Source organism: Salmo salar, chromosome 03 (assembly GCF_965601325.2).
Source record: "Salmo salar chromosome 03, fSalSal1, whole genome shotgun sequence".
Lineage (NCBI taxonomy): Eukaryota > Metazoa > Chordata > Actinopteri > Salmoniformes > Salmonidae > Salmo > Salmo salar.
Window position 1 is genome coordinate 73,209,553 of NC_138293.1, and position 24,822 is coordinate 73,234,374.

A 24,822-nucleotide genomic window follows, 5' to 3' on the forward strand; every position below is an offset into this window, starting at 1 on the left:
CATTTCTGGTATTTATTTTGTTTATTGGTCCCTAAATGGCCCCATCCATCTCTGACCAAGACAGGGTTGATTTTGATTGGGAATTTGCTGTTAAGAAGTTTATAGAATAACACTTAAGTTCACAGATGGGTTTACTGATGGTTACTCAAAGGTGTTATTACATATGCATAGCACTCCTTCATCATGTCAGCCACTACAGTCAAGTACAATCCTCAGAAACCAATGGGGTCCATTTAAGCAAACCACTACAGTCAAGTACAATCCTCAGAAACCAATGGGGTCCATTTAAGCAAACCACTATTCACGACTCATACCAACATGCCAAAATCATTAAGTCCATTTAAAACGCCATCTATTGAAAGTGTATGCCACAGAGAGAAAACACTGTACATTATGTTGTCGTATGAAGAATTTGTGAAGTGAATAATTTATGTTGTTTCGACATGTTGCAGAATTTCTCCATCAGAGACCAATTCTAACCACAGTATTTATTCGATGTGGTAAATCTGCATTCTATTGATTACAGTGATAAATCATTATCTTGCAGGTTTAACTCATATTTCTTTACTAATTTACTTCTAAAAATAGTTATCTTTTCTAAATGGAAATCAAGCAAAGAAATGTAGGAATTAATTTTTAAAACACTCACATTAGTGTTTATCGGGTCTCATCTTTTTTTTCCACAAAAGGTTTTTACTATTGTTTAAACCGAACAATCCCCTATGCCAAAACTGCACTCCAAGCAAAGCACTTGACTTGTACAAATCATTCCATTTATCATTCCTAAGTTAACAGGTCTTTGCATTACATGCATTTTTGCAGAAATCCTTATTTTCTGGATGGTTTGCACATTCTGTCACTTATTCATGTCATCTACTTCCTCAGTGCTCTAGTACTACTTCCTCAGTGCTCTAGCACTACTTCCTCAGTGCTCTAGTACTACTTCCTCAGTGCTCTAGTACTACTTCCTCAGTGCTCTAGTACTACTTCCTCAGTGCTCTAGTACTATTCTGCTCTATGTGGTCTGCAGGCAGCTGTAGTTAAGCAAAAACAGTAATCTCTTCTTCTGCCGGAGGGGTAATGACATAATAGGAGGTATCAGGTCCCAGAGGAGTTTAATTAAATGGAATTTAGAAGAAGAGCCAGAGTGATAAAACAGAAGAGGGGATAATCAGTAATCACTCAAAATGTTTGCAATCAGACATTTGCCAAATTTATATTTTGTGGGTGAAATTCTTTTGAAAAGAGCAATGGAGAAAATAACTGGACATTTTCACGATAGTAGTGGTGGTAGTCCTCAACAACTCCTTAATGAAGAGAGCAGCCAATAGAGCCTCTGTAGTTAGGCTACCAAAGCTGAGGAGAGCTTGCATGCCCCCTTTTGGCTCTTTGGGGAAGAATGGTCATCATCTAGATTCGGAGGAGGGTCACCAATCTGAGAGAGAATGCAGATGCTGCTTCTCCATATCCAAATGAAATGCTTCACCTACTTTATTCTGCTTTGTTTCAAGCTGCTTGGCTGACTGCAGGTCTGGACTCCTGATTACAGTGATAGACATGCAGGAATCTGGAGTTGGCTGCCAGAAACCACAGAAGGAAAGAAGAGGACCCTGAGTCTGCGGTCAGACGGTCGGGAGAGGTAAACAGGAGTAGCCCCTCCTTGGAATGCAAGGCTTGTGTTGGCCCAGAGACTAGGTTACGTGTGGAGGAGGTGCCAGTCCCAGTCCACGGCAGCTCAACAGAAAACACAATTATTTTTAATGAATGCAAAGAAACACCAAGGAAAACAAATACCTGACATTAAGCTAGCGCCAAAGCCTTAGCAATTTTGTGTAATGCAGCTTACACTGTGCATTACTCTTATGTGATTGAATCTGTACTTGCGCAGACAAGCAGAGCTTAGTCATTTAAACTTAGAAGAGCATTCATTGTAACCATACCATAAGACCAGCAATGGGTCTTAATTACGGTCTGTGTGTACCTCTCTTTTTGGCAGCGGCCTGCCGAACAACAGAAAGTTTTGCAGTTATTGTTACTGCTTCTGAAAAGTTGAAAAATAGCCTGCATCATAGCTGTGTTTTCTCAACATCATCATAGACACAAGCCTGCATTCTAATGACCAGAGAATTTAGGGACCGTAACAGCAGGTAGAAAGTGAATGGAAGAAGTCAACATCCAGTCACAGGCATTAGCTACGTGTCTGACCCAGTTCACAAAAATACATTTTATTTTTAACTCTCTTCTGTGTATTTTTGTAGCCTGTAAATGTATGCTCAAGTCAGGAAAAGGCTTCTCTTTTTGGTTTTATTTTGTTTAAAAGGACCCGTATTTCACACAGACATTTTTTTCTGCTCGTTGAATGAGGAGCTGTTTGCAGAAAGATTGATGGATGAAAATCAAACATTATCTTACACAGCTATAACGATCCAAAATCCATAAATACCCCTGAGTGCCCAGCAGCAGCAGCCTGCCATCCTGGTGATTTCTGAGTTCCGTAGCAGGAGAGCCCTGAGACAATATTGTGTCTCTCCATGTTTGTGAAGAGACCATTCATTACCTCAGTAGCAGGCTAAACGTTGGCCCTGAGGAACAGACTAGACTCTCCCAGAACCGGAATGGCTCCCACCAAATGAGCTATCATACAGAGAGATACAGTATTTGCCATCCTAGACAAGCATGTTTTTAAAACAGAAAGAGTCAAACATCAAGTGTTTTGACTGCAAGCTTTCTCAACTCAACTAAACCATCCTCTGTGGTAATAAGAACATTAACACAGCCATTATAAAAGTATTGTCAAACAGTTGGATTCCTGGCCTGGTATCCTGATATACGGCTTGCTACGGTTCAATATTTCTCCAAAATAGAAGGGGGCACAAACTGAGCACACATAACAACACAGACAGAGGAATAAGCTATAACTCGACCAGGTTGCATGCCAGTTGTTGAGAGATTCAAATACAATACTGCTATACGTCTTTTTTAACCATAAAACTAATGGAGTTAAACAATCCCTCCTAAATAGTCTCATTTTGCAGGGCTGACGTATTTCCAACATCATAAATACATGTGTATGTAGCCTATTTCTGGACATTTGTTATACTATCGGTTATTCAAAAAGCTCTTACTTCTGGAAATCATTAAGTTTGGACTGAATTAATAAGTAAAATATGTGATTGGCACAAGTACCCAGCAGTTCACAAAGATGCTGTTGAACTGAACCAGTGTGACTGGGTTGATTGATATTCATAATGTAAAGGAAATGCTTTTATTTTATTTAACTAGGCAAGTCAGTTATAAATAAATTCTTATTTATAATGACAGTCTAGGTTAACTGCCTTGTTCAGGGGCAGAACGACAGATTTTTAACTTGTCAGCTCGGGGATTTGATCTAGCAATCTTTCGGTTACTGGCCCAACGCTCTAACCACTAGGCTACCTGTGCTTAAGAAAATAATTGTATAACCTTAAGATTGGGCCTTTTTGAATAGAGGTAAAGCATTGCAACTGTGCTCAGCTAGAACCCCATGTGAGTCTGCATGTATAATTGAGTTGAACTACAGTTGATTTGCACAACACTGTATAAAATCATATAAAAGCCTATTCAGGATCAAGGATTCCGATTCCCAGAGCACACTGATATCTATAATTGTAATCTATTAAAAATCACCAAAAAGGAGGTTGAAAAAATACATTTCCAAGCACAGCCATTATTGTGTTACCTCTGGCAGACAGCAAGGCACCTGGGAAATCTGAGCTGACATTTAGGAGAAGCAGGAGTCCAGGAGAAAAAGTATATCACTTTCTAAAGCTAATTAGCCCTGTATATTACCAATCAAAAGAACCCCCCTCTAAAATACAATGGCTAGCCAAGAAATATATTTGTCTTCCATTTGTGAAAGACTGGCAATGGAAAGAACCCTTTTGAGAACTGAATATTATTCACTCAAGACATTCCAGTGGATAAAATGGTGCATAAAAATAGAAATGTAAGGCTCTGATTTTTATCATTACTCCCATAATTCAGTTCCACCAAAATAGGACAAATGCATAGAAAATCATACAAAAACTCTTCCAAGATTCAAAGTCCTTAATCTAATTCCAAAGTCCTCGACCTACTACTATCTCGTAAATGGATTCAGCTCTATCTGCTATGACAATTCTTGACCCGTCACTTACATTGCCAGAACTGAAGTGTGCCTTTGATTACTCTATTAAAATAACTAATGCACGCCTATGCTTTGTTGCCCATAGATGGCATTTTAATTCAGTAATGTAATTAAGACTGTAAAGTATTCATGAATCAAATTGAGATATTAATTGGATACACAAATGTGTTCCTTGTACTTCCTGATAGTCTCAGGGCTGAAAGAAGTCATGAGACAAAATTGAGACCGGACCCTCACTGCAGATTATGTTCGTTCAACGGTCTACTATTCACTCCACAGACCACTAGGTGGAAGAGAAGAACAAAGTAAGTGGTCAATCTCCAGCACAGTGAAATCAGTGAGCCCTAGGCCCTACTTCACTTTCCATTGATGATTAAACAATACCCACTGGACATAGACATCAATTCATCTATTCCACGTTGATTCAACCAGTGTGTGCCCAGTGGGTAGTGATTCCATGATTGCACTTTTCTCTAACTCCTTAATAGCAAATAGCCTAATAATCAATATCAAAGGCTATAGATGGCATGTTGTGTGCACTGTAGCCTACTGTACATGCACGGGGCTGAACGCCTGACAAAGGGACAACAAAACATTCCGATTTTAATAACTGGTTAAATGCAGATGACAAGAAAGTTACCTGGACAGTGCTTGGAAATGTAATGTAATGGCAAAGACAAAGCTATTCTCTTTGGGGTTGATGGGAGGGCTTTCACACAAGATATCCTAGGCCTAGAGCAATGACACTAGTGAGGTGGTGATCTCATAGGAAGCAAGCACCATTTTCACTCAGGAAACATCTAGAACAATGCCCAGTTCGCTGACAGGTCAGCATAAGTGAAACGTCAGAGAGAGGGACACAGTGAGGATGGGAGGGGAACACTCTCTGGTCTCACTCTCCACCAGTGTGACCAGTAGCGGTGTGTGGGTAAAATCACTGGGGAAGCCAAGCCAGAAAAAAAGCCCTATTAAAACCTACAGTATGTGTTGTGATAATTGCGTTGTTTATTCTATAACCTGTTAGTTCATATGCCTTGCAAACGTGATACACTACATGACCAGAAGTATGTGGACACCTGCTCGTCAAACATCTCATTTCAAAATCATGGGCATTAATAAGGATTTGGTCCCCCCTTTGCTGCTATAACAGCCTCCACTCTTCTGGGAAGGCTTTCCACTAGATGTTGGAACATTGCTGTGGGGACTTGCTTCCATTCAGCCACAAGAGCATTATTGAGGTCGGGCACTGATGTTGGGCGATTAGGCCTGGCTCGCAGTCAGTATTCCAATTCATCCCAAAGGTGTTCGGTAGGGTTGATGTCAGGGCTCTCTGCAGGCCAGTCAAGTTCTTCCACACCGATCTCGACAAACCATTTCTGTATGGACCTCGCTTTGTGCATGGGGCCATTGTCATGCTGAAACAGGAAAGCACCTTCCCCAAACTGTTGCCACAAAGTTGGATGCACAGAATCATCTAGAATGTCATTGTATGCCGTAGAGTTAATATTTCCCTTCACTGGAATTAAGGGGCCTAGCCCAAACCATGAAAAACAGCCCCAGACCATTATTCCTCCTCCACCAAACTTTACAGTTGGCACTATGCATTGAGGCAGGTAGCGTTCGCCTAGCATCTGCCAAACCCAGATTCGTCCGTCAGATTGCCAGATGGTGAAGTGTGATTCATCACTCTAGAGAACGTGTTTCCACTGATCCAGAGTACAATGGCGGCGAGCTTTACACCACTCCAGCCGACACTTGGCATTGCGCATGGTAATCTTAGGCTTGTGTGCGGCTGCTCAGCTATGGAAACCCATTTCATGAAGCTCCTGACAAACGGTTATTGTGCTGACGTTGCTTCTAGAGGCAGTTTGGAACTCGGTAGTGAGTGTTGCAACCGAGGACAGACAATTTTTACACACTACGCGTTTCAGCACTCTGTGGTCCTGTTCTGTGAGCTTGTGTGGCCTACCACTTTGTGACTGAGATGTTGTTGCTCCTAGATGTTTCCACTTTACAATAACAGCACTTACAGTTGACCGGGGCAGCTCTAGCAGGGCAGAAATTTGACGAACACTTCTTGGAATGGTGGCATCCTATGACTGTGCCAGGTTGAAAGTCACTGAGCTCTTCAGTAAGGCCATTCTACTGTCAATGTTTGACTATGGAGATTGCATGGCTGCGTGCTCGATTTTATACACCTGTCAGCAACGGGTGTCGCTGAAATGGCCAAATCCACTAATTTGAAGGGGTGTCCACATACTTTTGTATATATAGTGTATATCATTATTATATATTAAATACATCAAATGTATATATAGATGTATTTTATTTGACCATGCTATTTAATCCAGGGTATGCCCAATTTGTTTGAGGAAAATTGTCCCTTACATAATGTTGAATAAGCCTTTCCAAATGTGTGGGTGCAGTAAAAAAAACTACATGGAGATTTAAAATCCAATCTGAACAATAAATGGACTCAAACATCTATAAATGTGTAGTTCATTCAAAAGACATTTGAGGACGCATGCTCCACAGCTCCTATAGGCTGTGATCACAGAATGTTTCACCCAGCATATACTGTGACATTCTTTGTGTGGGTCTAATCAAGACCAATATGTAATGAAATCATGTTGCTGTGACATGTTGAGGAGGTAGGAAGATGACCAAATGGTATTACCTTCAGATTATGTAGCCACAACGTTGTGAGAAGGTAATGTCTAGTCATGACCAATAATTACAAATCCATTACGTTGGGGTTGGTCGTGGTTACGCAACGTGTTTGCTGGGAACCTGTTCATGTTACACATTTCATTTTAGACTGGGGTGACATTTTGTTCTATAGTTATCTGTAACTCTGCTGTGTGAGTAATTATTGATGTTTTGTCAAAGTTATAGGCACTCTGCCTTAGAAGCCAGAAACTTCAGTATTTTGGGCCCTTTAGTTTATTTATTTTTTAATTTGACCTTCATTTAACTAGGCAAGTCAGTTAATATTAAGAACAAATTCTTATTTTCAATGACGGCCTAGGAATAGTGGGTAAACTGCCTTGTTCAGGGGCAGAACGACAGATTCGATCTTGCAGCCTTTCGGTTACTAGTACTAACGCTCTAACCACTAGTCTGTAATGTTTCTATTTGTCAGTGTTGTTCGTCAACTTGTCAATATGCATGGGTTCATCTCACCCTCTATATCTGTAAATAAATACTCCCATCTTCCAGCTGAATCTTGCCTGATTCCTAATGCTTTGCAGTTAGCACCCCCCTGACAAGAAGGTAGGGTCCACCTTCTCACAACCTACAGTAGGCCTATGAGAATAACATCACTTAGTTACAACTAAGCTCCTATACCACCTATGTAGCCAGACAAATTATACAGGACTCACCATACTCATCACCATCACAGTTCATAAGGTTCAGTTTTTCTGGCCTCTCGCGGATTTTATGCTGTCGACGAATTTTAAGATAAAACTTGCAAAGTAGGCCTCGACTGCTAAGCGTAGGCTAGGCTCTACCTTTTTCAGATGATGTCAAGAAATACCCTGTCAATTTATCTTCAATATAACTCGTTTTTACAAAACACAGCAGTGCTTCCGGTGAGAGAATTGAATTAACAGATACAATGTATCAAAATTGAAAGGTCAAGTAAAGTATATCAACTTCATCACGCAACATCAGGGCCGCGCGGCGTGAACATATCATTTTTACCGCAAGGGGGAGCGCGAGCTACAGAAACAATTCATTTCATTGGTCAACGCCAAAAGGTGGAAAATACCATTCTTTTAAATTGTGTTCATGAAGGTGGTAATCCTGTTTTGAAAAGCATCTACAGGGTTCAGTAAAATAATGCATGATGCAGTGCTTCATCTCAGCCGTCATTTTATTGAAATGTATTAGATAGTAATACACACAATCACCTCCATAGAACTTTAGGCCTAACTGCAACCACACACGGGTAAAGAGGTATAGGCCTAGCTCTCGAAGATTCAACATATGAATAATTAACTTTAACTATTTCATTATCGTGTTTTTGTAAATTTCAAGTATCACAACAAATCAGTGCAGGCAACTTTTAATGATAGGACAAAATCAGATTTTTTATGTACATTCAAAATGTCCATTAGGGAAATACAAAATAAAAATCTAGTCTGCTTTCGATTCAGCCTTGCTTGCCTAAGCAACAATGTTGCATCATAGAGTACCGAAATCATTCCTCAATAGAGCTGCTGAGAAACTAATAATTCACTAATTAATAGGCTGATGAACAGTAGAATTACAGCACAGCATTTTTTCCTATAGACATTAAGGTTTGGAAGTTGATTTGATTTCAGTGCTTAATCACAAGTGCAAAAATGCATATCATTCATTGACTGAACATTCATACATAAAAAATGTAGGATTTAAAAAACAACATACATTTGACCATAACAAACAACAGGAAAATAAAAGGAACAGCCATTGTCATCAAAGAAACACAGTACTCGTTAAAATGGGGTAGTTCACTACAGATCTCATCCAAGCCCTTACTCTGGGCAATCCCAAAATGCAACATTTACATAGGAGTAGGAAGTCAGTACCAGATAACTTCAATTTAAATATATATATTTTTATACAACTAATAAACAACTTTAAAATACAGTACATGCCCCAGTTAGTACCACATCCAGCTGCAGATTACACGAACACCACTTTAACCTATTGACTTCGTAATAAGTCTCCAACCATACCCAAAACACCCACAATGGCCCTCAGACACCGTAAGTGTAGACTTTATTGAATGATGGGCTGAAAAATGCAATCCTTGTGGCTTTGATGCGACTTCCCACCAAGGGCGTTCATTTCTTGTTCTTCTGGCAGTAGTTTGAGTAATTGCCACAGGCCTTCTGCATGTCTGTAAGGAAGGCAGGCACTCCGCTCTGTTGAAACACAGGGAATAGCTGCCTTTGTCAATGAATGTCATGTATAGACTAGCAGAGTAGACACACCCAAATGGGGCAACAGAGAGGAACCATTGGCATCCTAACACAAAACATCTGCTTGAGATTAACAGCGTGAATAAAGCCTTCCATTTGAGATAACAGGGCATGCTTTGGGGCATTCAAAACTGGCAAGTAGATATAAATGTGAGTAAACAAACCGTTTTCTTAATTCTATAGTACTTCTTTATTATTACTCTACTATGAATATGTCAGCCATCCCACCAACAGAAAAAGATGAGCTGCTACACTCTAAGAAAAAAGGGTTCCAAAGGGGTTCTTCAGCTGTCCCCATAGAAGAACCATTTCTGGTTCCAGATAGGACACATTTTGGTTCCATGTAGAACCCTCTGTGTACCGGGTTCTACCTGGATCCAAAAGGGTTCTACCGGGAATCAAAAACGGTTCTTCAAAGGGTTCTGCTATGGGAACAGCCGAAGAACCCTATTTGGTTTTAGAGAGCACTCAGTTCTGAACTCACCTTGGCTGCCCAGTTCACAAGCCAGGTTGGAATATTACCACCAGGGTTATCAAAGTAATTCATGAAGACTGAAAGAAAATAATGCAAATGTAAATGGCTTCACAGACAGACAGACTTCACAGACAGATCCACAACAGATTCAAGTTCACAACTAAACAGTTTCCCCTATGGACATTTAAAATGGTACTACAGGGATGAGTTCTGATTGGATCTGGTGTACTCTAGAGTGAGCAGTACCTTTAGTGCCACAGGCACCATCACTCTCCATGGCCACAGTCTGCTTGTAGTCATTCACTCGCTGCACCCCACTCTTCTCTGGTAACGGGGACTGTGGGGAGCTCTTAGCCAGGACCACCCAGATCTTCCTGCTGTCCACGTCAACGTCCCTCCGCTCCCTGACGTACACGTACTGAGGTTTACACTGTTAAAGAAGCCTGGTAGAGATAATATGGTCTAATGTGGTCCACACCTTGTGACTGGATCAGTTACTCCTTGAGAAAATATACCGTCCCGTGTTGTCGCCTAAAGAACAATACATTTCTCACGTTACTCTTAATACTATAAACCATACTTGGTTTCACTTCACCATGTCAGACCCATTGTAAATGTGAAAAGGAGGAGAGAGAGAAAAGCAAGATTGAGACATTGTGGGTGGGTGAATACATAGAACAGGATTATGTGATATTGTATAGGGAGTATGTATTTAGTAAAAAATAAAATATAAAAAAGCACTGGCCTATTTGCTTTTACTGAGAAACATGATGACCTGATATTATCTACAGGTATTATTAATTTGGACATTTTACTTCATTAAGGATACGTCTCTGTTTGACAGAGGAAATGGGTATTTCACCTCCCAGTAGATTGCTGAATGACCATCATAGTCCTTCTCATGCAGCTCTACAAAAAACAAAAAGGCACACACAAAATAAAGCAGTGCTTACATCATGAAACATCAGTCATCTATTATACTATAGGTATTATACTATAATGTCATACTATTCATTACATGATTAAATCATACATCTTCTAGAACACTGGCTGCACTTATAAAAAAAAGGTGCTATCTAGAACCAAAAGGGGTTCTTCGAATAACCCCTTTTGATTCTAGGTAGAACCCTTTTGGTTCCATGTAGAACCCCTTCCACAGAGGGTTCTACATGGAACCCAAAAAATTCAACCTGGGACCAAAAAGGGTTCTCATATGGGGACAACCACAGAACCCTTTTGGAACCCTTTTTTCTAAGTGTGCACAGCGCACATCAAGATACAATCAAATGTGCAAGCAAAGACACCAACAGCACTTTCAGAATACAGCATCTATCTAATCTATTGAAATGGCAATTTTATTCAACAGCAAAAAGCTTGACGGCAGTCAGGAGCTGAAGCCAAGGATGTGTTTCCAATAAAAAGCCCACTCCACCCTCTCACGCAACAAGTCTCTGGGAGAGGCAAATGTTACTTCAGTTAGTTATCATTTCCAGGATATCCATAACCCTGTTGTCTCTTCTTGAAAAAGGACAACGGTATTTGGAAATCCCAAAACAAGTTATGGCCAATGATTTAGGCCTACCTTGTTAAGATGGAACCTGTTGGTCATTTCTCAGAGGGTCGACGAAATAAAAAAATACATTTTCAAGATACAAGCCCTTGAAAGAACATCTTCAAGTTCCCTTGTTTGTTCACACAGTCTAGGCTTATATGAACATTTGATTAAGCACGTTAATACACAAAGGACACAACAACATTAGCCCATGGCTATACCAGAGTGCTAACTCCCCAACTACGACATCAATAGCTACAGTCTATGGCTAAATTCAGGTGGACAGACATGTTACCTGTTGGATACTTTGGGGAGGCAAGAGAGAACAAAAGATGAGAAAAGTTATTAACGGCCAAACGGGCCCTGTGCTCTTGTTGCGATCCTCATGAAAACTGAGATAAAAGGGATTCTTGGTTATGATTGGTTTGATTGGGATAGAACAGGAGTGAATGGAAAAGGACAATGGAAAGGTGATGGTTTCAACTATTTTGTGGAGCTCATATTTTAGATAATTAAGTAAGAGTTAAAGGGGCTATACATATGATCAATAACACATGCATAAGTAAGCACCATATAAAACAAGAATTAATATGCAATACCATGTCATCAATACTCAACCAAACTGACAGAATTGAGTTGCTTATGAATGTGTTATGAGTCTTATAAATGGCCCTTATTAGGGGTTGAGTGCAACAAGAGGTTTGAATGGAAGAAAGTCGATCTAGGGAGAGTTTGCGTTACTCTTTACCTTTGACATATCCATCCCATTGTTTCCGATAGGGCAAGTCCATGTAGACATCAGCACACAGTTCTGGAGTGCAGGTGGCAAGCACTCCAAAGACTTTGTACTCATAAAGTCCAGTTTCCTGTGAACAGCATATGAAAGAAGTTCTCTCTTTCAAATATATACCACACCTACAATGTAACTAATCCCATACCACAGGACTCTGATTATTGCCAGTTGGAGAAACATGTAACCCCAAAAAATGTGCTGGATTTGCACAGGATATTATTCTCCAGAAACTGGAGCTGGGGATAGAGTTAGGCAGGGGGTTTAATAAAAAACAAACATGCATTCTGTGAAAAGGTACTGTCTGAGAATGCGTAAAGTTCTAGGCTACAATTTGGCACACCATACCCAACAGACGCAGCAAAAAATGCAATATTTGGCAGATATCTGGGGGTGCCATTCATCCCACTATCTCTAGCCTACAACACCATCATTATGTTTGCCGACGACACAACAGTGGTAGGCCTCATCACCGACAACGTTGAGACAGCCTATAGGGAGGAGGTCAGAGACCTGGCAGTTTGGTGCCAGGACATCAACCTCTCCATCAATGTGATCAAGATAAAGGAGATGATTGTGGACTACAGGAAAAGGAGGGCCGAGCACGCCCCCATTCTCATCGACGGGGCTGTATTAGAGCAGGTTGAGAGCTTCAAGTTCCTTGGTGTCCACATCACCAACGAACTGTCATGGTCCAAACACACCAAGACAGTCGTGAAGAGGGCATGAAAACGCCTATTCCCCCTCAGGAGACTGAAAAGATTTGGCATGGGTCCTCAGATCCTCAAAAGGTTCTACAGCTGCACCATTGAGAGCATCCTGACTGGTTGCATCCTCGCCTGACAACTGCTCGACCTCCGACTGCAAGGCACTACAGAAGGTAGTGCGTACGGCCCAGTGCATCACCGAGGCCAAGCTTCCTGCCATCTAGGACCTCTATACCAGGCAGTATCAGAGAAAGGCCCTCAAAATTGCCAAAGACTCCAGCCACCCTATTAATAGACTGTCCCAAGCCATAAGACTCCTGAACAGCTAACCAAATGCCTACCCAGACTATTTGCACTGACCCCCTCACCCCCCACATTTTTACACTGCTGCTAGTCTCTGTTTATTATCTATGTACAGTCACTTTACCTCTACCTACATGTACATATTACCTCAATTACCTCGACTAACCAGTGCCCCTTCACATTGACTTTGTACCGGTACCCCCTGTATATAGCCTCGTTACTGTTATTGTTGCTCTTTAATTATTTGTTATTTTTCTATTTTCTTATTTTTTGAATTAGTATTTTTTTATTGTTTACTTCAGTTTATTTAGTAAATACTTTCTTAACACTTATTTTTTTCTTAAAACTGCATTGTTGGTTAAGGGCTTGTAGGTAAACATTTCACTCTAAGGTCTACACCTGTTGTGTTCGGCACGTGACAAATAACATTTGATGATTTGATTTTGATTTTTCTTTAAAACCTAGCATAAAAGTTAATCATTGTACCTGTGTGGGCAAATATAGTCAAAATGTTTGCCTTAGGGTAAGTTGAGCAAATTGAAGTGTTTTCTTTCCAGGCATAATGCAAGGCATTATCGCTGGGATATGAGGTAACAACAGGGCCTGGCCTATGTTAAAAACATTTTTTAGGGACAAAGTGTTTTTTAGGTGTTAAGCCTAGGTCAAATATGCTTAAAATGACAAATACAAAAAAGCGATCGTATTTGTGTTGAATTGCGGAGGTAAGTTGTGCCAAAAGGCCACTTTTTTTATGGACAATATACAATATGCTTTCAAAACTAATGTTTACATGAATTCTGAATGGCTCAATTTTACCCCATTCTCCCCTAGCCTACTCAATCATTGATATGACGTTTAAAACACTTTAGTTGATGATAACGAATAGCGACTTCCGCATTTTGCCAGTGGACCTGTTGGTCGAGTCTAACGAAGGCTACTCACAAAATCTGCTATGCTATTTCATGTAAATGTCCTTTTCGACGTGAAAATAATACAACGTATGACACGTGAAAATAGTCTACGTGTGAGCACATCCAACAGATCGATGCCAGTGCGTCATTCAATCACGCCAATCGGCATAATCACAATGAATAAACTATTGCTTCGCCAGCTAACGACGCTAACCACCGATAAGCTAACACAGCAGTTTTCACTTTCTATTCCTGTCTCAAAACAGTAACTTAAATGTACCTTGTCATACAGCCGGTAGATTTTGACACCCATTGTCTCCGTGAAAAACTCCCATCCCCCCTCCAACTGAGGTTTATCTAATTCCTTCCATGCCTCCAGAAATTCCTCATCTGTAAAATGCAGCGACATGTTTTCAAACCGTGCGCTGACATTTGATCATGTGATCTAGGACTCCGTGCGTGCGCTTCAGACGCCGTGCGTGCGCTGATGTGCGTCAGTCATTCCAGTGATATACTTAGAATCACTATCTAATTATTTTTGTGATTGAAATTGTATTTTGGATTTAAACTGTGCGGGTGTGTGTGTGTGTGTGTGTGTGTGTGTGTGTGTGTGTGTGTGTGTGTGTGTGTGTGTGTGTGTGTGTGTGTGTGTGTGTGTGTGTGTGGTTAATGGCTATCTGCACTGCACTGTAATGTTTTTGGAATGCTCCTCTGTCTATCCCACCTCCAAATTGAAGTGCCATCCAAGGAAAAATATAATTTGGAAGCACTGATCATCTCCAATTACAATAGAGAGGAAACATCATCTGTAATGCTTTGTGTCCTCCTGGTGCCCTGTCTCAGTTGCTTGTTGATGATTACTCTGAGGTTAACCACTCCCATTCCATTCAGAAATCCCCAAACTGTAGGCTATTTCAAATATAGGATAAGCTACATCTGGTGGTTTTAATAAAATATATCAATGCCTTTAGGAACTTCCAGAGGTAGAACCCTGGATCTGTGGTTTAGCATCCTTTGCACTCTTCTTTTGCAAACACACCATGCGAATTCAGCATTTACATATGCCACTGATTGAAGATAGGCCCAAATGATAATCACTCTAAAATATGTCACTCCATAAGTGCCTCTGAGGGATAGTTTAGAGACATGTCATATTACTAAAATCAGTTTTCCATCCGGACAGTATATGGTCCAGCTAAGGGTTGTGGAAGAGCCATGATTTCCCGTTGCCACTGTCTCTTTTTGGGAAGGGATTTACTGCAGGAAGGAAGAGACAAGACAACACCCCGTATCACATTACTATGTGTCAGATCTGTCTTGGGGAGCACTTGTGTTACAGGCAGTAGGCATATCCCATCCACATGCCCTGGTGGCTGCCATTGGATCACAGGCATTGCATGGGTGTGTGACAGCATGAATTTCCAGACACATAGGTCCTATGAACCATGGTCCCAGTTTGATAGACCATATGTCAATCATCTTAGAGAGTCCCTTGTTTTAATTAAAAATAACCAAACATGAAGATATGTGCATGGATATTATTGTAGGCTCAAGTGTGTGTGTGTGTGTGTGTGTGTGTGTGTGTGTGTGTGTGTGTGTGTGTGTGTGTGTGTGTGTGTGTGTGTGTGTGTGTGTGTGTGTGTGTGTGTGTGTGTGTGTGTGTGTGTGTGTGTGTGTGGTTGTTTGTAATGATGTGATAATATTGTAATACCTCAACTGCTATTACTCATCTTCGTATTAGCCAATATCTGCTTCAAAGGCCTATTGCGCAGTTCTGGCATATATACATGTGTCTGGACATCCCAACAGCTGTGCTTCATGTTGGCCCTGCCTTAGTCAAAAGAGGTTAAAAGGTCCCCCTCCTCTGAAGCCAAGATAATAATAAAAACCTGTGGCCCGCTTTTGGTTCACCCCACCCCCATAGCCACCGATATTCTACAAACGTGCTTGCAATGCAAGAAGATGGCAGTCAAACAGTCGTTTTCTTACACAGGAGGAAACGCACAGGGGACATCCGATGAATGGGAGTCAAATTCCAACACAGCGTTTACGGTGCGAGCTGTAGACTGGCTGAGCGAAGTGGAGAGTGAAACTGTGTTCTGGACCTACACATTGAATCTGGCTTATAATTTAATGTACATAAAGACGGAGGGGAGTCCCACTTGTGTCGGCTTTTGAAAGTATACGGAGTTACTGGAATACAAAAGCGTATTACAGTCCATGTTTTATTCATCGATGGGCAAAACCACATTTTAAACGGTGCGGGCATGGAAAATGCGTGCAAGGTAAGTTTAAACACTTCGTTAGACACTTATCGAACATGCTGATTTTTTCTTCTTCATCACACAATATTCACTGTGTGTTTATCGGAAGTTGGTCCACGCGTAAAACTCGATCACTCCAACCCAAACACTTTTCCTCATACATGATATGTTCCCTTTTATGTAATCATTATAACAACTTGAGATAACGTGTTTATATATGGTAGGTAGACTATGTAGTCATCGGAATTATAGCCTATGCATGTGGCACAGCTAAGGCTACAATATTTTTATATTACTAACTTTCTAGACACATTGAAATTCAATTCAAACATAACACCCCTTACAGAAAAACCGCATGATTTTACATGTGTAAAATCGCATAATTTCACATGAAATTGTATCATGTAAAAAAAAATTGTTTTACATTTCACATGTGTAGTTTCATGTTATCTATCACATGTTGCTTTACTTGTTGTCGCATGTTATCACATTAACTTCACATACTCTCACATGTGATCACATGAAAACATGTGTTTTTGGAACACTTCACATGTTCACATGTGAAATTAATGTATTTTTTCTATCAGGGTTACTCTCAACAAATGTTACTATAATAAAGGACTAGGCCTACTACAATAAATAGGCTATAAGTGAAGTATATTCCATATAGAATATCAATTGCAAAAGGTCTACAATTTTGCACTAGGCCTGTTAGAGTAATACATTTCTAAGATGTTATGACATGGACTAATGTTTTATAACAAGCATCTTGAATTACATTTTTTATTATATTTTCTAAGTTTGCGGACATGGAGAAAGAATGACTGCTTGTGAAATTGCTGATGATTTTGAGGCTGCTCGCATTACACGGAGTAGTTTGTAATGCCATCTCCCACTCTCTCCAGGGAATGTGACAGCTTGTGCAAGGTTGAGTGGATCTGCGTCATTCAGACAATTTCTGACTTTGCTGGGCCAGAGGCTAGCATTGTGCAAGGAGGTTGCCTAGAGTTACTAAGTGCCAAATGAAGGCTCATGTCTTAAGCTGTCACCAATTCCGACTGAGGCCATGTGCATGCACATAATAGCTACTTAAATGATTGTTTAGGCCTATTTTATTATGTCCAGTGAGGCTACAATTGGGCAACATGTTGAGGAACATATGGATTTTGACACTACCTTCACTATGACATAACAAATGATATATTTCTTCACATAGATTGGGACACGCTGACAGAACAACCTCAGGATATAAAAAGTGAAGACCCATCTGTGGTTAAAGTGAGGATCCATCTGTGGTTGGAAAGAAGCAAAACTTTGATGCTGGATCCTGCGATGCCAGAGGAACCCAGTAAAGACACCATGACAGTGCCAGCAGCCCCAGAAAGAGCTGTCGTGGAGAAGGCCAACATCAATGACCACACTCCGACTGTGACTATAGTAGCTATCCCTTTGGTCACTGAAATCCAACTGAACGCGGCCACAGGTGGTGCAGAACTCTCCTGCTATCGCTGCACGGTGCCGTTTGGCGTGGTCATTCTCATTGCCGGTATCGTGGTCACTTCTGTGGCCTACAGCTTCAACTCACATGGGTCCACCATCTCCTACTTTGGGCTTGTGCTACTATCTGCTGGACTGGTGCTATTGGCGCTAAGTGCGGTATGCTGGAAGATGAGACTTGAGAGAAAGAAGGAGAGGCGGAGGGAAAGCCAAACTGCACTGGTCGCAAACCAGAGGAGCATCTTTGCATGAAGGGAAAGACTGATCATCAGGAGAGAAATAAGTCTGTGATATGTTTGGGCGTGAGAGGAAACAGAGGTAGTGGTTAATTTGAAAGCGGAGTGGAGACAGCTGTATCCAGATGTTTTCATGACTGACCAACGTCTATGTGGTGGGTCGTTGACCTGCAAGGCATTGACCTCAGACTTTCTCTAGGCTAAGCAAGTCAAAACGTCTTAGCTTTCATGAAGTTGTTGGGTTTTTAATCTGTCAAACAGACTGGTCACATCTGGGAAGCTGGGCAGACAGCCAAACTGAATGTATCAAAATTAAGACAAATTACCACTGTACAAAGCAATGGAGAGGATGTTTCCCATTAATCTACTGTTGCATCTGGTGGCTTAGATTTACTGGGAGGGATAGTGGTCTGAAAGGAGGGGGACATGGGAATATCCAGAACAATGAATCATGCTTCATTTACCATGTTTTAGGTATAACATCTCTCATTAAGTCTGATTGTTCTTTTTCATTTCACACAGAATTATGTTCAATTACCTGACATGGGAATATGGTACTTACATGTTAATATGTAATGATATATATTGGCATTATGGGGACACAAAAACATGTTGTTTTTGTTTGATGTTTATTATCGTATTCTCTGAAACAAGTCGAGCTCAGAGATAAAGTCAATTAGATGTCACACAGTAATTATGTATAGTACCTATGATGTACCTATCATGTTATAGGTATTATTACATTATGAGGGAATATGATTATTGACTAAATGTAACTTACATCGAATTAACTTTTACTAAGTATTCTCTGTAAGCACTTTGTTCCACACCATGACTAACATGGTGTTCTATGTAACTATGACGACAAGATTCTTTGGAATTACTAGAATCTTGCCACAGTCTTGTTGTCGCTACAGTACTTGCCATTGTCAGTAAATGTATTTCATATATTGAGCGATATGAAATGGTCTAGTATTTTATTCCACTTTAATATAATCATTTTTATGTATGACTTCTCTGTTAACAGTACATCAATTGTTAATAGGTTATAGTGAGGTTTAATAAACTCTCATCCATATTTAAACATTTAATTTGTGTCTGTTTTCATGATCCAAAGGTTCACTATGTATGCACTCTGAAGAGAACAGCTGACATATAGGGGAGAAGTCGAAGTGTTCCATGAGACAGTCTGGCTCATATCAGCTATTAGCTTGACATATCAAATTAAATGATCTTTCTGTTTAACACAACCACACATGGTCTATTTCAGCATTGGGTTTTTTTAATAACTGAAATTACTTAATAGAATGTCTCTCATTTAATGTATTTGTCAAAGAAGAAAGAGTAGGGCATAACTGCTAAACGCAGTTAAGTGGTGTGACTTGAACATTCAATAATGAATTGAAGGAAGTGTGTCTTTCTCTCCTGACGTACACCACTAAGTCCAACTCCTTATCCTGGGGTTCCATTGTGTTTTCAACCTTATGCACTTGTTCTGCCCTTTGTTGATTGTTTAAACTGCTTTGAGGGCAGGTTTGCCTATGACTACATTTCATTAATTTGCAGTGAATGAAATGTGTTCGTGATAAGGATAATAAATATTGTTTATGTATTATATAAATAAGTTACAGTATTAATATCTACTTAATATTTTTTCTAATATTACGATGTATTAACTATTTGTTGTTGTTTTGTACCTCTGTCAGGATCAAATTATGTAGCTGCCAAAGGTGACATCACTGTATGCTTTGACAGCTGAGAAATCACTTCCACCGTTTCTTCCACTATATAGTAAAGTCCAAATAATCTGCATAACAGTGCTCAGTTGGCCAACAGAATCAATACTTCATTCTACCTTCCAATACATAAATTCCCAAAGGTAAAAGGAAGTTGAACTCTCCTGTTTGACTTGGTTTAAAATAGCACAGACGCGGAGGTATATTTATAGGCAGCATTTGCGTTGCTATGCGTCCCTGTGACACCAGACACTACAACTAAATGGTTTGCTTGCGTCAGAGGAGCACCTACAACACACTTTGTCACTTTTGAGGGCGAACCTTACCCCACGCATAGGGAAGCTCCTTATAGGGGCAGAATGGAGTCATTCAGACACCTGACTCTGAGACCAAATGTTAATCACTTAGTAAGATGTGTCCCTTTTCCGCATGACAGGTTACCAGCAGCTAGGGCTAAGAAGCAGTGAAGTTGGAAAAAAGGGGTGACCTGATATGGGATTTAACAAGTGCTCTCCACAACCGTACCCTCTTTCTGAATTTGGTGTACGTCACTTTTTTTGTTCCAGGGACTGCCAAGCAGATAATTATGTTTATGAATAAGACAAAAATGAGATTGGATCAAATTATTTGAATTGAATTGAAGAAGCCCATAATGGCTAGCTGTTACAAACCAGAATGGGATGAGCACAATTAAAAGTAATGAGGTCGACATTACAGGGATCCTTTTCAGTCAGTTACTTCCAATCAAATACTTGATAAAAAAAACACCAGAGAAGCATGACTTAACCATAAACAGCTTGAAATAATCAAAATATGTGGTATCAGAGGAGCAAACGGCTTATTTATTACAGCTTCTATTTCAAATGACGTCCTTGGTTGACCTGGAATATGAGGTCAATGTTTTAGAAATATTTTTTTATTCGTTGCTTGTGAGCTCACCCTGTTAGGGCTGTTGGTGTAAATGTCACGACTTCCGCCGAAGTTGGTGCCTCTCCTTGTTCGGGCGGCGTTCGGCGGTCGACGTCACCGGCTTTCTAGCTACCACCGATCTACGTTTCTTTTTCCATTTGTTTTGTCTTGATTGTACACACCTGGTTCCCATTACGTTATAATTTATTCCCTATTTAACCCTCTGGTTCCCACATGGTTTTGTGCGTGTTTGTTTGTTCTTTGTTTAGTGTTCTAGACTTCTGTGAGCTGGTGTGTTTTTCCCTGCGTGGAAATTATTGTTGTTTTTTTTCGAGTAAAGTACGTCTTTTACTCAGTTCTGTGTCCTGCGCCTGACTCTGTCCTACCGCTGCACACTGACACCTGACAGAAACACGCACCTCATATGGAGTCAGCAGGTGCACCAAGTCCTCCGTTACCAGTGGAGGAGCTCGTCCAGCAGCACATAACGATGCTCCAAAATCTTGGCACAGCCATGGATCGTGTGCTGCACACCATGGAGCGATGGGAGAGAGGGGTTTTTCCCACACCCCTATCAACTTCACCCCAACCCACACCGTTGTCCACCCCTCTGTCACCTGGACCCAGTGGGATACGGCTCTCACTCCCGAGGGCATATGATGGGACGGCTGCCGGGTGCCAGGGGTTCTTGCTCCAGTTGGAGCTCTACCTGGCCACCGTCCACCCGGCTCCCTCAGGATACGAGAGCGTGTCCGCCCTCATCTCCTGTTTGTCCGGGAAAGCGCTTGAGTTGGCCAACGCTGAATGGGGAGGAATAGACGCAGTGTTGGTCCGCTATGAGGATTTCACCCGCCGCTTCCGGGCGGTCTTCGATCATCCACCTGAGGGGAGAGCGGCGGGGAAACGCTTGTTCCATCTCAGACAGGGGATGAGGAGCACACAGGAATTCGTACTGGACTTCAGGACCCTGACTGCCAGCGCGGGATGGAATGAGAGGGCCCTGATCGACCATTACCGGTGTACTCTATGTGAGGACGTTCGTCGGGAGCTGGCATGCAGGGACACCACCCTTACCCTCGACCAGCTGGTGGATTTATCCATCCGGCTGGATAACCTGTTGGCCACCCGCGGACGTCCGGATCGGGGTCCGTCCATTCCATCCCCCAGCACCTCCGATCCTACACATTACATTTACATTTAAGTCATTTAGCAGACGCTCTTATCCAGAGCGACTTACAAAATGGTGCATTCACCTTATGATATCCAGTGGAACAACCACTTTACAATAGTGCATCTAAATCTTTAAGGGGGGGGGGGGGGGGGTTAGAAGGATTACTTTATCCTATCCTAGGTATTCCTTAAAGAGGTGGGGTTTCAGGTGTCTCCGGAAGGTGGTGATTGACTCCGCTGTCCTGGCGTCGTGAGGGAGCTTGTTCCACCATTGGGGTGCCAGAGCAGCGAACAGTTTTGACTGGGCTGAGCGGGAACTGTGCTTCCTCAGAGGTAGGGGGGCCAGCAGGCCTGTGGTGGATGAACGCAGTGCCCTTGTTTGGGTGTAGGGCCTGATCAGAGCCTGAAGGTATGGAGGTGCCGTTCCCTTCACAGCTCCGTAGGCAATCACCATGGTCTTGTAGCGGATGCGAGCTTCAACTGGAAGCCAGTGGAGAGAGCGGAGGAGCGGGGTGACGTGAGAGAACTTGGGAAGGTTGAACACCAGACGGGCTGCGGCGTTCTGGATGAGTTGTAGGGGTTTAATGGCACAGGCAGGGAGCCCAGCCAACAGCGAGTTGCAGTAATCCAGACGGGAGATGACAAGTGCCTGGATTAGGACCTGCGCCGCTTCCTGTGTGAGGCAGGGTCGTACTCTGCGAATGTTGTAGAGCATGAACCTACAGGATCGGGTCACCGCCTTGATGTTAGTGGAGAACGACAGGGTGTTGTCCAGGATCACGCCAAGGTTCTTAGCACTCTGGGAGGAGGACACAAGGGAGTTGTTAACCGTGATGGCGAGATCATGGAACGGGCAGTCCTTCCCCGGGAGGAAGAGCAGCTCCGTCTTGCCGAGGTTCAGCTTGAGCTGGTGATCCGTCATCCACACTGATATGTCTGACAGACATGCAGAGATGCGATTCGCCGCCTGGTTATCAGAAGGGGGAAAGGAGAAGATTAATTGTGTGTCGTCTGCATAGCAATGATAGGAGAGACCATGTGAGGATATGACAGAGCCAAGTGACTTGGTGTATAGCGAGAATAGGAGAGGGCCTAGAACAGAGCCCTGGGGGACACCAGTGGTGAGAGCGCATGGTGCGGAGACAGATTCTCGCCACGCCACCTGGTAGGAGCGACCTGTCAGGTAGGACGCAATCCAAGCGTGGGCCGCGCCGGAGATGCCCAACTCGGAGAGGGTGGAGAGGAGGATCTGATGGTTCACAGTATCAAAGGCAGCAGATAGGTCTAGAAGGATGAGAGCAGAGGAGAGAGAGTTAGCTTTAGCAGTGCGGAGAGCCTCCGTGACACAGAGAAGAGCAGTCTCAGTTGAATGCCCAGTCTTGAAACCTGACTGATTAGGATCAAGAAGGTCATTCTGAGAGAGATAGCAGGAGAGCTGGCCAAGGACGGCACGTTCAAGAGTTTTGGAGAGAAAAGAAAGAAGGGATACTGGTCTGTAGTTGTTGACATCGGAGGGATCGAGTGTAGGTTTTTTCAGAAGGGGTGCAACTCTCGCTCTCTTGAAGACGGAAGGGACGTAGCCAGCGGTCAAGGATGAGTTGATGAGCGAGGTGAGGAAGGGGAGAAGGTCTCCGGAAATGGTCTGGAGAAGAGAGGAGGGGATAGGGTCAAGTGGGCAGGTTGTTGGGCGGCCGGCCGTCACAAGACGCGAGATTTCATCTGGAGAGAGAGGGGAGAAAGAGGTCAAAGCACAGGGTAGGGCAGTGTGAGCAGGACCAGCGGTGTCGTTTGACTTAGCAAACGAGGATCGGATATCGTCAACCTTCTTTTCAAAATGGTTGACAAAGTCATCCGCAGAGAGGGAGGAGGGGGGGGGAGGGGGAGGAGGATTCAGGAGGGAGGAGAAGGTAGCAAAGAGCTTCCTAGGGTTAGAGGCAGATGCTTGGAATTTAGAGTGGTAGAAAGTGGCTTTAGCAGCAGAGACAGAAGAGGAGAATGTAGAGAGGAGTGAGTGAAAGGATGCCAGGTCCGCAGGGAGGCGAGTTTTCCTCCATTTCCGCTCGGCTGCCCGGAGCCTTGTTCTGTGAGCTCGTAGTGAGTCGTCGAGCCACGGAGCAGGAGGGGAGGACCGAGCCGGCCTGGAGGATAGGGGACAGAGAAAATCAAAGGATGCAGAAAGGGAGGAGAGGAGGGTTGAGGAGGCAGAATCAGGAGATAGGTTGGAGAAGGTTTGAGCAGAGGGAAGAGATGATAGGATGGAAGAGGAGAGAGTAGCGGGAGAGAGAGAGCGAAGGTTGGGACGGCGCAATACCATCCGAGTAGGGGCAGAGTGAGAAGTGTTGGATGAGAGCAAGAGGGAAAAGGATACAAGGTAGTGGTCGGAGATTTGGAGGGGAGTTGCAATGAGATTAGTGGAAGAACAGCATCTAGTAAAGATGAGGTCAAGCGTATTGCCTGCCTTGTGAGTAGGGGGGAAGGTGAGAGGGTGAGGTCAAAAGAGGAGAGGAGTGGAAAGAAGGAGGCAGAGAGGAATGAGTCAAAGGTAGACGTGGGGAGGTTAAAGTCACCCAGAACTGTGAGAGGTGAGCCATCCTCAGGAAAGGAACTTATCAAGACGTCAAGCTCATTGATGAACTCTCCAAGGGAACCTGGAGGGAGATAAATGATAAGGATGTTAAGCTTGAAAGGGCTGGTAACTGTGACAGCATGGAATTCAAATGAGGAGATGGACAGATGGGTCAGGGGAGAAAGAGAGAATGTCCACTTGGGAGAGATGAGGATTCCAGTGCCACCACCCCGCTGGCTCGATGCTCTAGGGGTATGCGAGAACACGTGGGCAGACGAAGAGAGAGCAGTAGGAGTAGCAGTGTTATCTGTGGTAATCCATGTTTCCGTCAGCGCCAGGAAGTCTAGGGACTGGAGGGTAGCATAGGCTGAGATGAACTCAGCCTTGTTGGCTGCAGACCGGTAGTTCCAGAGGCTGCCGGAGACCTGGAACTCCACGTGGGTCGTGCGCGCTGGGACCACCAGGTTAGAGTGGCAGCGGCCACGCGGTGTGAAGCGTTTGTATGGCCTGTGCAGAGAGGAGAGAACAGGGATAGACAGACACATAGTTGACAAGCTACAGAAGTGTTGTT

At 42.7% G+C, this 24,822-nt stretch overlaps 2 protein-coding genes across 2 annotated transcripts; one reads left to right on the plus strand and one right to left on the minus strand.

Annotated features, from left to right (window-relative positions):
• Window positions 1-8,708: 8,708 nt before the first annotated feature.
• On the minus strand, window positions 8,709-14,345 carry LOC106601485 (phosphatidylcholine transfer protein). The gene is made up of 6 exons (XM_014193710.3): window positions 14,154-14,345; window positions 11,911-12,028; window positions 10,440-10,519; window positions 9,857-10,028; window positions 9,620-9,687; window positions 8,709-9,078 (listed from the first exon to the last, which is right to left on the minus strand). The coding sequence occupies exons 1-6, from the start codon at window positions 14,280-14,282 to the stop codon at window positions 8,998-9,000; spliced, it is 648 nt and encodes a 215-aa protein (XP_014049185.1). The 5' UTR covers window positions 14,283-14,345; the 3' UTR covers window positions 8,709-8,997.
• A 1,528-nt stretch (window positions 14,346-15,873) lies between these two features.
• Window positions 15,874-18,961, plus strand: tm100 (Transmembrane protein 100). Its single transcript, NM_001140500.1, is given in 2 exon segments — window positions 15,874-16,158; window positions 17,354-18,961. A coding segment is annotated over 1 exon segment (432 nt). The 5' UTR covers window positions 15,874-16,158; window positions 17,354-17,454; the 3' UTR covers window positions 17,887-18,961.
• Window positions 18,962-24,822: the final 5,861 nt, after the last annotated feature.